Source organism: Dermacentor variabilis, chromosome 2 (genome assembly GCF_050947875.1).
Source record: "Dermacentor variabilis isolate Ectoservices chromosome 2, ASM5094787v1, whole genome shotgun sequence".
Lineage (NCBI taxonomy): Eukaryota > Metazoa > Arthropoda > Arachnida > Ixodida > Ixodidae > Dermacentor > Dermacentor variabilis.
This window is the reverse complement of record NC_134569.1, coordinates 38906035-38920930: the sequence shown is the minus strand read 5'-3', so window position 1 is coordinate 38920930 and position 14896 is coordinate 38906035. Positions and strand designations below refer to the sequence as shown.

At 44.6% G+C, this 14896-nt stretch overlaps 1 protein-coding gene across 3 annotated transcripts in view; it reads right to left on the bottom strand.

Moving 5' to 3' along the window:
• The window catches only part of LOC142571658 (uncharacterized), a 29410-nt gene extending 16821 nt beyond the window's left edge, over nucleotides 1-12589 (bottom strand). Inside the window, exons 1-4 of one of the 3 annotated variants that reach the window (XM_075680179.1) lie at nucleotides 12053-12589; nucleotides 4300-4440; nucleotides 2032-2103; nucleotides 935-1265 (exon numbers count right to left, since the gene is read on the bottom strand). In XM_075680179.1, the coding sequence (XP_075536294.1) occupies nucleotides 935-1265; nucleotides 2032-2103; nucleotides 4300-4379 (483 nt within the window). In that variant the 5' untranslated portion in view covers nucleotides 4380-4440; nucleotides 12053-12589. Of the gene's footprint in view, nucleotides 1-934; nucleotides 1266-2031; nucleotides 2104-4299; nucleotides 4441-10241; nucleotides 10766-12052 lie in introns of those variants that run through there. The other 2 variants (XM_075680181.1, XM_075680180.1) reach the window with 2 other exon arrangements.
• Nucleotides 12590-14896: the final 2307 nt, after the last annotated feature.

Sequence of the window (14896 nt, the reverse complement as noted above, 5' to 3'; positions counted from 1 at the left end):
AACTGTTGCAATGGTCTACCTCTGCAATGCACAATCCGGTTCTTACACACTGCGGTGCACAAGCCTGTGTTTCCCTGCTACAACTGCTGCGCCGTTGTATTGAGGGCAGACGATGGCAGACTCAGCTGGCAGCAATGGCGGCCAGCGTGGGTGCACTCCCCCACTACACAGGTGCGGCGTGTGGTGAAATCAGGAGTCCTTTCTTCGGCACCGTACTATCATTCATTATTTTTGTTTTCTTTGGATGATGATGGTGATGCGACATGTGCTCCGGAACCTTCACATGTAGACCTGACTCGAACCTTTGCAGCCCTTGCATGGGCGTCCAGCAACAGCACAAAACTGGCAGGAATACAGGTGTACTTGGTAGCACATAAGCCGAAGTGTGTGCAGCAATGAATTGACCACTTATTCCTTGCACATGGGTCTTAAAATGTAAATAAAATTATCTTATTTTGATACGTACGTTTTTTTGGACATTTGATAGTTTGTACTTATTTATGTTTCCCGTGGAGTCAGAATTATCGGTCGTCGACTGCAGTGGCACCTACGTGAACATTCAAATTCAAATTTGAACTGCGCACCCCAGTGACATTCAGTAAGCAGAGTGTTGCAGGCAAGCTTCGCTCCACTGTAGCCTTCGCAGTGCAAGTCAGTGAAGAAGGAGCGGAAGGGGAGTTTGATTGCCAATAACTCTGCTTCTACTGAATGCATTGAATTACTTTTCATGGTGAAGTAATCATGAAATTGTCTAATTTAACTTCAAATGCATTTCTTGCCTTCAATGAAATGTGGTTCAGGGACTCTTTAAGGTGTGAAAGCAACTGACTAACCCAGTTATACAACAGCTGTGGGGAGGTAGGGAAATAATACTTCAATTTAAAGGTGGTGCTCCACTGAGTGAACTGTATTTCGTGCAGAAGCACACACTGACCTTCTTGAGCAGCACCAGCTTCATCTCCTCATTGCGCAACTCCTGGCGCAGACTTCGCACCAGTGCCCTGCGAGCAGCCAGTTCTTGCTGGGAAAGTGGTGTCTGAGGCGGTAGCGGCGGAGGCTGCATCTGCCAGCCACTGCTGCCAGTGGCTCCGTTGACAAGCCGGTGCCCGTTGAGGCGGCTGTTCTCCTCATCCGAGAGCACAATGATATCGTCAGGACCAAGCCGCTGTGGTCCTAAGCCTGCCTTGCGCCGCCCTCCAGAGCTGCGCACCACTTCCGGTGACGGTGTTACTGGCACGGGCGCCACTGCTGGCACAGGCTCTTTCCTGTATGGTCAGAGACACAGTGGCTCACATTAATATTGACATACCACTGTGTAAAAAGAAAGGCCACGAAGACTGCTGTCATTTCCTGTAGACGTCGCTTTCTTCAGACAGCTACAATTTACCAACTTTAGACGAACCTCCAGATGAAAGCTTGTGCAGTGAATGTTCATTATAAAGAAACTTCTTTAGCCAAATTATTTCTCTTGTCTTATAAGTGGCGTCCAAAATATGGCAGCAATGATGTGCTTTTGGTTCCCGAAATTGCTTCCGGTACAAGCAGCCAGCGAAAGTATAGCCTTCAAGCTGTTGTTACTAGGCCGGAGTTGTCGCTGGAGCGTGGTTCTGGACACCAGCTATTGTACACTTTAACAGATAGTTCTTTTTGGGGCCTACTGCTCTGCATGCATTTTAGGCTGGATTACTTGAAGTGCAGCGCAAAAGCGCCTGTGTGCCACGCATTGGGTGCATGTTAAAGAAACCCAGATCGTCAAAATTAATCCGGAGCCCCCACTACGGCCTGATTCATAACCATATCATAGTTTTGACATGTCAAATCCTAGAACTTAATTTAATATGAAATGATGTGGTGCCTTTTACCATCCCTTTTCACAGACCCACGCTTTGTATTTTGGCTCATGAAGACCAGCCAATGGTGTCCTAACTTTGATAACGCAATAGAGTGTCACAGCATGCAAATGCACAGGTAAAACATAAAGAAATGGAAATTATGCAATGCAAACATCTGGAGGAGGGAGCAGACACTCACTTAATAGAAAGATCTTCCACTTCCATCGTGTCCAAGGCAATGGCAGAAGGCTCAGGCCGTTCATGGCGTCTCCTGCATAGGAAAGGTACGTGCGAGCGCTGTAACCCTTCAATCCAACATCAAAAAATGGAATAAAATGTCAAAGCACTACATGGGAAATGTTTGCCAAAAAGACTTCCTGTCTTAAAAGAGCCAATATTATCTTTCAATTCCAGGATTATGATGCACACACTCAAAAAAGAAGAAAAAGCGTGCACTGTGTGCACTTACTCTTTGTTTATGTGTATTCCGCCCTTTCCACTAACTACTGCAGGGCAAGGTTTCAGGATTACGGTCGATATACATCAAAAAACAGAGGGACATTAGATAAGCAGCACAGTTTATCACAAGGAAGAGAAGAGATTCATCAGTGTGTCATTCAACTTGACAAAAACATACTTCGGTTGCCAGAACTTCTAAAGTACAGAAAAGATGGCGGCTAACATATTAACTATAGGGCAAAGCAGTACTTTGAGACATCTTATGGCTGGTGTAATGATGTGAGCTAAGTGAATTTTTATGTAACTCTGGTTTACTCCTCGATCCCACGCCATGAGAGCTCTTTCACTGAATCCGCATGCTCTGAAACATAGCTAGCAACATGGCTGTCAGCTTCCAATAACTTATCATAGACTGCATGTCAACACCAAAAGCTTGGGTTTATTTAAAAAATGGGCAACAGCCAATGTTCGTGCATCAAGATATCCTCGTTAAAAAATATTATACCCTCAAAGTATGTGTCGTGACTTGGCAAAATCCAGCATTACAGGGTGCTTGCTGCATGCGACATACAACTTTTCAACTTGAACTGCTACCCGAACTTGATGCAATACAATGCTCATTGCACCAACATACATGTTCTAGCAACATAATTATTTGAGTCCCTGACAAGTGTGGCCTTAATTATGGCCACACAAACTTCTGTTTTTTTTCTAACACTCACATGCCCCTGTTTTTCATTTTCATCAGTATGAGAAGCTCAGCAATTCTGCTATTGTAAACAGTTAAACACTTGGTTAACAAGAGTACAGCAGTATAGTACAGTCCAGTGTGCTTCTTTACATACACTCAGCAAAAGAGATTCATGAATTGGAAAATTGTCATGCACCCAACAGTAGCAAGACACTACACAGGAAACTCATATGGGTGGATGACAATTTTCCATTTTATGAACATTCCTCCACCTTGCAGGCTTCCACAGAACTGATTGGCAAAAGAAATTTCAGGAGGCTTCAAAAGTGGTCTGCTCTCACAGCTTTGACACAGGATGCATACTATGTCAAATGAGAGCACTCATTTTGTAACAACAACAAAAGTAGTTGTGAACAATGCTATAGTTCACTAACTGGGTTCAACCATCAGCGAACACAAGACTGACTGATTGACCAAGCGGCAGTTTCAAGCCGCATGGGCGACATTATCATTAAGCCAGTATTGAACAGAAAAAAAGTCGCTCTCTTTTATGTAATCTTCAAGAACAAGTTTTGTTGCAACAGAAAAGTGCAAATACTTTATGCCACATTCAAACAAGAGACTATAATTATAAGTAAGGCCAGAATAACTTTCTCTAGGCTTCACAGGAGACGCGAAATTGTGATAAAAAATTTTCTGAAGCTCGAATTAACTGCCGTCTTTGAGTTTGCTATCAAAGTGCACCTGCAAAAGGATTGAGAAGTAGGCGAGTTGGAAGCTATCCATTCTTGGGCAGCGCACACATAAACTAAAGGACCAGTGCTTGTCCTGTATTCTTTCCCGTGTTTCGTTTGTATATGCACTGCCCAAGAATGGAAAGTGCACCTTTATTGACTTGACATAACATTTGCTAGTTATCTGCACATGAGATTGAAAAACAATGCTTCATAATAGCACAGGGGCTGTGCAGCAAAAGGCAATATGAATGTGTGTGCAGTTGGTGAGTATGCGACATTTTGCAGTGACCACATGTCAGCTGGCGCACGTCTTCATTCTGTTTCAGAGTACTCTAGCACTACAGCCTGGTGCTAAAGTTTGTGTCAGCCCACCAAAAGCACAACTATACTACAAATGCAAGTGCGCCCTTGCCAGGTTTACTTTTGTGTCACAGCTTTCGTCTTGTCTGCTCAGTTTGGAGCAGTCTATACACTTCAGTGCCAAATAATTGCCAAACAATGAACAGGGAACACACACACACGGGGATATGAAGCTCTGTCATCAACAAATGAGCACAAATGAGACAGAAATGCTGCCCACCTTGGCTCAGGTGGTGGCCTGAGAAGAGGTCGTGGAAGAGCCTGGCCGAGGATCCCTCGAAAAAATGGGTTGGTCTCCATTTTAGCCTATTGCCAGCAGTCACTTTTACTACCAGTGAAAAACTGCCTCCATACCACCACCCTGCAACAGGCACAGGTGCTTTTATTAGATCATGCCTGTTAAATCCGATATGAAATAGTTTCTATGAGCTAAACCTTGCAGCAGTCAGATTAAGTCTACAAGAACCAATACAACACATTCAAGTGCTGCACAGTTCATGAGCGACACAAAGTATGTCATATTTGTCTAGCTATCGAAGCTCATGTTGACTACTGCACTACATTTCATGACATGCTGTTTATTTACAGCTTAATATTATGACTTTTTTTTTTTTTGGCTTGTAGCGCAGCTCAGAAAGAGCAAAACGGAAGGTGGAATAGGTAATGAAAAGGAATGGGGAATAGAGTAAGCGCTCACTCTGTTCTCCGTTCCTTTTCATTACCCCTTCCACCTGCCTTTTTGCTCTTTCTGAGCTGCGTTACAAGCCTAAAAAAAGTCACGACATACGAACTCGCCCAAACTGCCACGCTTTTGAGCTTAATGTTTGCTTAATCCAGGGTAGCATCAACCATGTTGGAAAACTGCATGGCACATGCTAAAAACACATACACAAAACAAGGTATTGTTTTAAGTATGTATCATATACCAGAAAACATTCATGGATGGAAAACACAGTATTATCAGAGGCCATATTGCCGTAGGGTGTTCATGCCCCCCCCCCCCAGCCAAGTAAGACACCACAAGGGGCCTTTACGGGACAATAAATGATGCTGAAGATGATAACGAGGTCGGCATTTCTCCTATCCTGCAATCAGAATAACTTAATGAGCTCTCAATTAGAACAGACATAAAAAGAAAAGTAATAAAAAAGCTTATCCCCTCTTCCCACGCATAAACATGCAACAAAATATTCTAAAGAGAAAGTTGCACAGTGCAAGGAGCGTCTAATGGTAACATTATCAGAGAAATTCACTACACATATGGGTCCGCATTTTAGAGAGAAAAAAAGAAGTACGCAATTCTTCTTTTGCATACTGGCATAATGTAACGTATAGTATGCATAGTGGCAAGGCGACTGAAGTGAAGTAAAAGCTAAATGTCTGTCCACTTCACTTGACTTGACTTATCCTTTGTGTTCTTTCTCACAAAGGATAACATACCTCAACATACTAAGCAGCTCTCACCAAAATAGGAGCTAATGTCATGCAACTTGTGTGTGATGTTCACCTATGTGCAAGCTCCCCAATACCATAACATGTATAAAAGAAATGATGCAGCTGCACGAAATGTATGATTTAAAAGATGGTAAGACTGCAGTCACAAATCTAAATTGCCAAATTTTCTTAAAAACCTTGTGCTTGCATCATTCCCCTGAACAATTATTAAAATTAAATTATGGGGTTTTACGTGCCAAAACAACTTTCCGATTATGACGCACGCCGTAGTGGGGGACTCCGGAAATTTGGACCACCTGGGGTTCTTTAACGCGCACTTAAATCTAAGTACACCGGTGTTTTCGCATTTCGCCCCCATCGAAATGCGGCCGCAGTGGCCGGGATTCGATCCCGCGACCTCGTGCTCAGCAGCCTGACATCATAGCCACTGAGCAACCATGGCGCGTCTTGAACAATTAATACTGTTTACACTCTCACATTCTTATTGCACCAGGTTTAGTATTCCAAAGTAATGTGTGCCATCCTCAAATCCAACATAACTCAGCAAGACAGAAGTTCACAGGGAGATAGGATGTTTTGAAGTAATCAGCCATGATCGAACAGGGAATGTCGCCGAGGTTCAAATTAAAACATTGCTTCCTTTTGCCATACCACTATGTTCGCCCATAACCCCTGTAGGTACCAATTTCCTGTGGTACCAGTTTCCTACAGCAAAGCTCTGCTGTACCTCTGCCTGGTCATAAATACTTCTCACAACAGTCCATCAGTACAAAGCATGTGCTACACATCACTTTTACCACTATGCATAACTTTTAGACATAATACCCTGTGCCTCATACAGAATTACTCAAGACGGTACCAGTAAACTTGAAAGGTAGAACTACAGGAAGGAGTAAGTGTGTGTATGGAGTACTGAACATTCAACAGCATAAACATGCACTTTTCTAGAGTGAAAACATGAAATAGTTCATAAGTAAACAATTGGCATCACTAGACGAAATCTTTTTAAAATTTCACTAACACCCATGCATGGTTGTTAACAGCATGGTAAAACATCTCTAACTTCACTAATGTAGCATACACCTATGCATGTCACTTGCCAGCTATATTTCCTAGACAATAACTCCCTAGAACCTGTTGTTTCAAGACAATTGTTGAACCAGACACCTAAGCTGAGTTTGTTAAGAGGAAGAAAAAAAAAAAGGGCATTGAGTTAGCACAGGAAGAGGGATGTTAAAAAGGCTTATTGATAAAAGCATTCTAGCTGCTGCATGAACCAAGTGAGCGTTTGCAATGTGGGCTTTACGGAACTGAAATTGTGGCTTCTTATAAGACATGGATTCATTCTTCATTCAAAAACACACTGCTTGATTCAGAGGAGCAGTGTTATACATGTAAGTGCGTAATAAAACTCAGAATATTGGGAATTAGATGTTCCTCCTTTTATACATAGATTTCTTGCTTGTACAAGCAGAATGAGGAATACATTTCCAGCAATAGCGTGACCGTGCAGGTCCTGCACCTATAATAATTCACTGGGCCACCTTTCAACAGACACATACACATGAACAACTTTGTACCTTGTCTAGTGAGCATTTGCAGGCATGTTGGAATAACTAGAGAGAGAACACTAGTCATGTACAGTCTAACAGGGAGTAGGCCATGCAAAATATTTTTACCGAATTTTATCACAGAAGAGAGCATGTTGCAAGCAGGGGCCCTCATATTTTGGACAGATCATTTTTAACAATATCACATCTATATATTAAGTCTTAATATGTGGTGGCCAAGCATGCAGTGCAGCGAAAGCTATCATTTCAGCAAATCGAGGGGAAGAGTCGGCTTTGTGTTTCAGAAAAGGGAAGGGGTTTCACTCATCGTGCACTGTTAATCTTTTGTTGGCATCACTGAGAGGTCCAATAGGCAAGGTTTTTTTCTGGTTCTCATTGCTAGTTGGTGAAGGTGACCCTTACACACACACACAGAGAGAGAGAGACAAAAAAAAGAAAAGTTTACACCCTTTTGGGCACATCTTGTCCCCCAAAAATAGTAGTAGTCTGTCTTGTTTGCATTTCCTGTCTTCAGAAATCTGCTACTTTTCTGTCAAGAATGCAATGCTGATAATGCACAAGCCATTTGTGACCTGGAAGTACCGGGTGCACAACGTTAAATGAAAGGCATACAAGATACATTGCTAATAGAAAAAATAGGCCCCACTTTAGAGTGTAGCTTTCAGTGCAGTGGTTAGACAAAGTAAACCTGCTGAGTGGGTAAAAGTTACTGGCTGGAATGCCTACAGCTGAAGTGACATCATGCCTGTCACTAAGTCACGCAGCAGGGCTTGACAGCTAAGGATAAGATTAGCGGATAAGGGGTCCAGCAGGTCCCCTCTCTGCAGTTCTATTCAATAGGCAACAAGTGTGCCTTTCTTGTTTTGCTTGTTGTTTCTTACTTCAGTTGTCTATTTTATTCTCATGACAATCATGACTAGAGTGGGCACTTCTAATTATCTGCTTATCGGCTGAACTAATCTGAACTGCATTAAGCCAACTAAAACGATAGAATGTGCTCCAAACCTTACCTAAATAAGAAGTAACACTGCACTGGGAGCAAAATGTATGCATGCCCCTTTGTGATTTCACACAGTACATCACATAAATGGAACCAAAATAAAACCATTTGAATGTCGAATGTAACTGCAGTGCAGCATGGTTCAAACACCTTGCACGATGGACGTGGGAATGACTAGATCACTGCATATCATGCTTAGCAGTGTGGTCTTCTCACAAGAAAGCAGTACAATTATTAATGAAAAGGTGTGTAAGCTAACTGAATTCTAGCCTCTTTAATTCTACTCGCGAGAGGATACTGTTTTCAGTCAGAGCGGAGTAGGTGAACAACTAAACAACGATAAAAAAAGTGGAAGTTTTATGGCAGCAGTTCAAAGAGCTGTGCAAAACTTTTTCAGACTAGGCCCGGTTATTTTAGAACACAAATACAAGGGGGTTTACCCAGGAAGGTGACCTATGCGTGGCATGCAAAAATGTTGCCAAGAGAATTCGGCACATTTCATCCCAATGTTAGAGTTTTCATAAAGCACTAGGACCTAAATGTAGCTATGAGAGAACGGTGAATGCATGCAATAGCCATTTAGAACTTTAATAAAACCACGAGTAGAGAGGGAGCAGGGTGACGCGGAATGAAGATGTGTAAAGCCAGCCATAAAATAGTGGAGACACATATACAAAATAAGGCTATATTGCCGTGATATCAAAGTAACAGTTAAACATTTCTAAAGTACCCTATACAGCATGGCAGCACAGGCGGCCGCCGTTTCAGAGAATAAACCACTCATTATCATCATCATTCATCTACCGCAAGCACATGCGCACTACGGGCAGTAATGTTGCGACGTGAAACGACAGCCGTACGCATATGTTTCACCCCATGGTCATGCCGTGGGCTAGGGCTTCACACAACAGTCTGCCAGCATGCCAACCTCCTGCAAGCGTCACAGATTAGAGGCGGCATGTTTACTACTCCGACGCTGTCTACCGCATGGATCCCTGTCGCGATTGCCGACTGCTCTCGGTCGTGCTGCGGTCGCAAACGATCGCGTCCCCTTGAACAACTCGCGTCGGCGGAAGTGCAACCAACAGTGCGAGCCGTACTCGCTCAAGCAGCAAAAGCGGCCTCCGCCGTGTCCGCGCGGCGCTGAAACTGCAACGAATCGGCGGCCTGAGCGAATTGTAGGTCACGCACTACGCCCAAGCGTGTTGGGCAAACGTCGCCGGTGGATGCGACGGCCCGCGAGACAAAAACACGACCACAGTGCTCGCTTCGCACCGTGCGCGCTACCAGCGCCCTAGAAATAAAAGGGCGGACAAATAATGCGGTCGACGTAGGAAACGCGAAAGCGCGAGATGACACCACGACTTCTGGATTCCTTCACGACACGGACATCTTGCCAGATTTTAGTTTTCTTTGTTTTCATGTTGCACGAACTTGGTAAACCGTTGACCAGTTTGTTTCCAGGGAAGACAAGCTTGACACGAATGGAGCGTAAACGTTCGAAGTACACAAGGCGCCTGAAGATCAAGTGGAACCGCAAAGGCGAATCGAGAGTGGCTTATGTGCGCCTACATAATCCTGGAACATGCACTGCAATCGAAGTCATTAGGAGCTATTCAGTATAGAATACAACTGCGGCTTTTGACTCATTGTCGGTAGCTATTGACACGCACGCACATTCGGCGCAGAAGCCTTGTCGTAAGGCGAAAAAAGCCTAGTCGTAACATGAAAGAATCATTAACCGGCAGACTCCTGGCATGAAATGCAGTGCAGGGCCTGCTTTTAATACTGAACAACGCGTGGTAGAAGTCACGCGATGCCAAAGGCACCACCAGCTCGATATTACAAGTATATCGGAAATGCTGCGTTAGAAATCTTAATCTTGACGACAACAACGTAAGCTTGTGCGGACGGCGAGCCGTCGTCGGTCGCTGACCCGACCGGTCATTTCTATCAGCGCCAGAGCACTTCGCGTAGAAAACGGCCGTACGGACGGCCACAACGCGCCAAAACATAAGAGCGATGTCAAACATTAGACGAACCATTCACAGCGACCTTGTAGCACACAACGCACGAGAAAAACGACAAAGAAATCAGCAAAAAACATTCAACGAAACAATTAGCTGACGAGCCGACCTTTCAATTAAAGGCATCGCAGCCATCGGCTTACTTGGATGGCGCTCTGTCGGTCGGACGCTCCGGAACGGGCTGGTTCACTCGCTTCTGCGGACCACTCACATTTTTCATCACAGTGCAATAACAAAAGCAACTTTGAAAAGAAGGCAGAGATGTGTCAAAAAAACAACAAATCGAGAACTCAATCGCGCCCCAACGCGCCGTGTCGTTTTCAAAATGGCGAACTTTTCGTTAATTACCGTCTCGGGTTTTCGTCTGCCGCCCCTTCTTTCTCTTTGCTACCTAGCTGCCTTGCGACGACGGCGATGGACAACGCCGCCGTGGGAGAACATTTTTGTTTTGTTTTTATTGTGCAATCCTTTCTGATCTTTTATTTTTCGCAGTGGTCTGCTTCACGTACCACACGTTTAACCGTAAGTACTAGATGCGCGCAAGAAAACATTCTCAATAATTAATCCGTAATTGATTAAGATTTCATCTACTGCGATCTTATAACCTCTCTTCTAGGAGAAGATACAGCACGGCGTGATCGCATCGGCTGCTTTCTTAACAGCGACTGGCGCGACTCTACAGCGACACGTAACGTTGACTCTAAAACAATGGCCTGGAACATCTTAGGGCAGACACTCAATGCAGACGTACAACTCCGACAGCTGCTGGGTTTAGAACACATGGATCGCACCGAACAAAGAGATGCCGAGAAGGGAGAGCGCCAGTACACGATAAAAAAAGAAATGAGAAGGAAAGGGAATAAGCGACGCGGGGGGAAGGCAACACTGCTGCGCCTGCCTGGGCCGCTGCTCCTTCCTCCTCCCCAGCGCAGACATGTCCCAAGCCATACCCATGGAGCCGGCGAGTTCATTCCCTCCCCCCACATACATACACACCTCCTGCCGTCGTCAAACACACACACACATTCAAAATGCCTATCGCTATCAGAAAACGACGGCGCACGAGTAGATGGCGACACATACCCACTTTTTCCCGCAACACAACATGAGCTTTCATCTTCATAAACTCTTCTGGATATCGTGTAATGAAAGTAAACGAAGAACTGAACACTCCTTTAATATCGTCAGTTCTGCTTTCTTTCGTAATTGCTTTCCCCACACGAATTAGATGAATAACTGCTACAGGCGGCAAGGAACTACTGCAGCCGCGCGAAGGAACGACACGCTACGAATGACAATCAGGCCCACGGACGTGACTGCGCTATCTGCCTGTGACGGAAACACTAAACTCTATGTAGGTTTCGAAAGCGGCAGCACCGGCGCAGTCTTCGATCCGCAGCCTTTTTCGATCGAAGTCCTCGTCGCCAATTGCAATGACTACTAATTCCCCCTCCAACGCCCCTCCCCCACTCCTAGCGCCGCCTCCTCAGGACCGGCGAGACGTGCGAACATGAAAAGCAAACATGCACAAAAAAACAAGACAAACATGGCGATCCGACTATTGTTTCGCCTATCACGAGCTTTCGCATTTTTTGTCTTCCTCGGCGAAGGCGCATTACATGCCTGGGCGCATAGAATGAAGTAAATAAAAGAAACCGGAGCACCACGCTCAGCTGTTTTATGCGAAAGCGACGAGCAGAAAAAAGAACCAAAACCCACGTTCTCTTCGCACTCCCAATATTTCGACAGCAAGGGAGGAAAAAAAAAAAAAAAGGACAATTCCGTTGCGTCGATAGCGAAGGCCGCCGGAGGCTTACAAACGACCTGCAAATGCAACGCCCAAACTGAATGCAACGAGAGCGCGGCGCTGGGCATCATCAGACCGACGGTGACCCCAGAGTCAGGAAAGTGGCCGCTTACCTCCATCTGCTCGCCGCCGGCATCCAGATCAAAAGTCAACACATTTAGGCTTAGCAGACCTCGATTATCCCAGGTCAGAATCGTGGGTCTACGGCGGAATTTGTGGTGCACGCGCCGGCACAAATCCCGAATCCTACGTTGCACAAGCACTGCTTTCACTCGAGTGTCAGAGCGCCTGGGGCGCCGATGCTTCGTTGGGTGCCGAGTGGCCGCCGGCTCCGATGTGAATTCGGTCGCTGACGGACAGTCAGTCTTCCCGGCTCTACGGATATTCGAGATGCGACGGACACAAGAAATCGGGCGATGCAGCGCGTGGTCGCGTCTCGATGCCCCAAGCAGCGGTGCCTTTCGATGGGGATGGCTACTCCAGTGGTTACGCTTTCTTAGGTGTGTGCTGGTTACCGCTGGTTAGCGGCCGGAGAGTAGCAAAATATAAGGCTAACATCCAGCAATATGGCCGCCGCCCACGGCGACAAGAGATTCTGGAGAGAGGAAGGCTTTTCGCTCCCGCTTCTCGGATCGGACGGCGTTTTTGTTTCCTTTCGTAGGGGGCGCGTTCCGCACCGAGCGTGTGCGTGCGCTCCGCTCTTGACCTTGTAGGCATAAATTAAGCGCTGCTGAGCACTGCACCGCAGTGGTTCTCGTGAATTTATTTTCCTCGTTAGTGGTCTGTTGGAACACATTGTGCGGATCATTAAACTAGTATTAATCGAGCACTTTAATGTTACACGGCTAATTGCCCGTCTCGTAGCACCGGCGATCTCGACCTCTATTGCGACTGCTAATTTTACGAGTCTTCTTTTCTTTGCTGTTTTCTTAAGGCAGTCTAAACAAGAAGCGTAGGCACTTATGTAAAACGTTTAAAGATAAGAAAATTCTTGTAAACTACGTTAATAATCAGTAATGTCAAGCGTTGATTAATTTGTTAATTTTAGTCGCAAAGCTGCTGCATTTGACTACCGCAGTGGTTGCGCTAGTGCGCAGCTCCGCACACGATCGTTCATTTATTACTCCAACGTTGGAATTTAGTTTTTTCTGCTGAGAATCGAACCCGCGACCAGACTTTCCTTAGCCGCGTGTAGCTTCATACCTAATATTACGATCATATTTGTAACATACTAATATTACACACACACACACGTGCACAAGGTGTTGTTAGAAGCAGGGAACCTACAAAAACTTATCAATTTATTTAATTTACCACATGTTCCTACGGGGCTTCCCAAACTATGCATGTAACTATCAGTATATCTAGTAATCTTTATGTATTAGGAACAAAGAAGCAACATGAAATTGCTGCAACAGCAGATCCCAAGCCAGCCCAGCTTCTGCATTACTGTTCCGCTGTACTAAGTCATGCCACCCTTGTAGTGGTGATGTTAAATTTGCATTGTTATCCAAATACTTTCTACATTAAAGACATGTAACATTGTTGCAGTACGAGCTTGCATGTTAACAAAAACACCAACATCATTCTCACTTCCCGTTTCCTTTCTCAGATAGTATGCGAAGGGTCAAGCAAAATACTATGTTAACTAAGGAAAAGTTATGGTGAAAGAAATCTTAAAACTGGTTTGGGGATAAAATTATGTTCCAGATTAAAAAGAGAATGCAGCAGCTGCATGCTGCACAGTATATAATGAGAGATGGCTGAAGATCAATCTCCTGTGCCATGCATGCTACTGACCACATTTCAACAAACTTCACTACTCATAATTTGTATTACGCACACATTTAAAGCACATCGAATTCACCACAGCATGCTCTATGCCACTTGTACTATGCTTGAAGCAAATAGTATCCCTGTCTGCATGAAATCCTAAATTCTGTGGACGAAAAGCTCCAGAAGCTTTCAACACATGTAAAAGCAGCGCCTTTTGTTCTAGCTTTGCACAACTTCACACACATTTCATGGACTAATATAATTTTTAACTCTTATGGCATACAAGTCTGATGTACATAATCGGATTTTAACACAGCAGACGGAAATTGACTAATTGCCTGCATGTCCAATCGACTGATCACAGCAAAATAGTCGTGATAGAAGGAGAAACGGGAAGCGAGGGCATTGCAAGTGCCTCAGAGCATTGTGGGCAACCATTCCATGGTCTTTGATGTAATCAAAGAGTGAGCAAGGAGATTAGCGGGCAATAAAGGAAGACATATGCAACAAAAGGGAGCATAGCAGCGTACATACTTGGGCAGGTTAGTTCACGACTTGAGCAGAAACAGTGCAAAATAACGGGCGAGAAAAGGGCAGACAACAGTGCTGTCCTTTTGCATCTTGCATCTTGAAGACAGCACTGTTGTGCCATCTTCTCACATACTGTTATTTTGAGCCATTTCCGCTCAAAAGGGAGTGGAAGTTCGTTGTGAGCTGTGAAGCTGTGGGCCTCATAGAATGCAAGGCACTGGGTAAGCCCAGTGCTATCAAAAAGAAGTCATCATGTTGTGGTGCGTGCATGCATGATAATAGTAATGTGAAGAAATCAAGTCATGCACATGCAGTAATAATTATTTGTGATGCAAATTAAATTTAGGCAATAATATGGTCAAGTACAAACAGTTGATGAACTTGCAGCATGAACTGATCTGTGATGCTTTTTCTTAATATTTTTCTTAAGGTCCTAGGAGGCTATTTTGTCCAGAGTTACCATCACTTGAAAGGGTAGCAGGGGGAAGGGGAAGAAAAAGTGAATGACATGCTAACATGACAAGCAATGCATGTCACCTACCTAGCACTTTGCAAAGTATGCAAAAAATAATTCCTTTACATTCATAAAGCAAGTCCACTATCAGCACAAACTTCAGTAATTCACAGAAATGATGCACAAGAGACAGGTT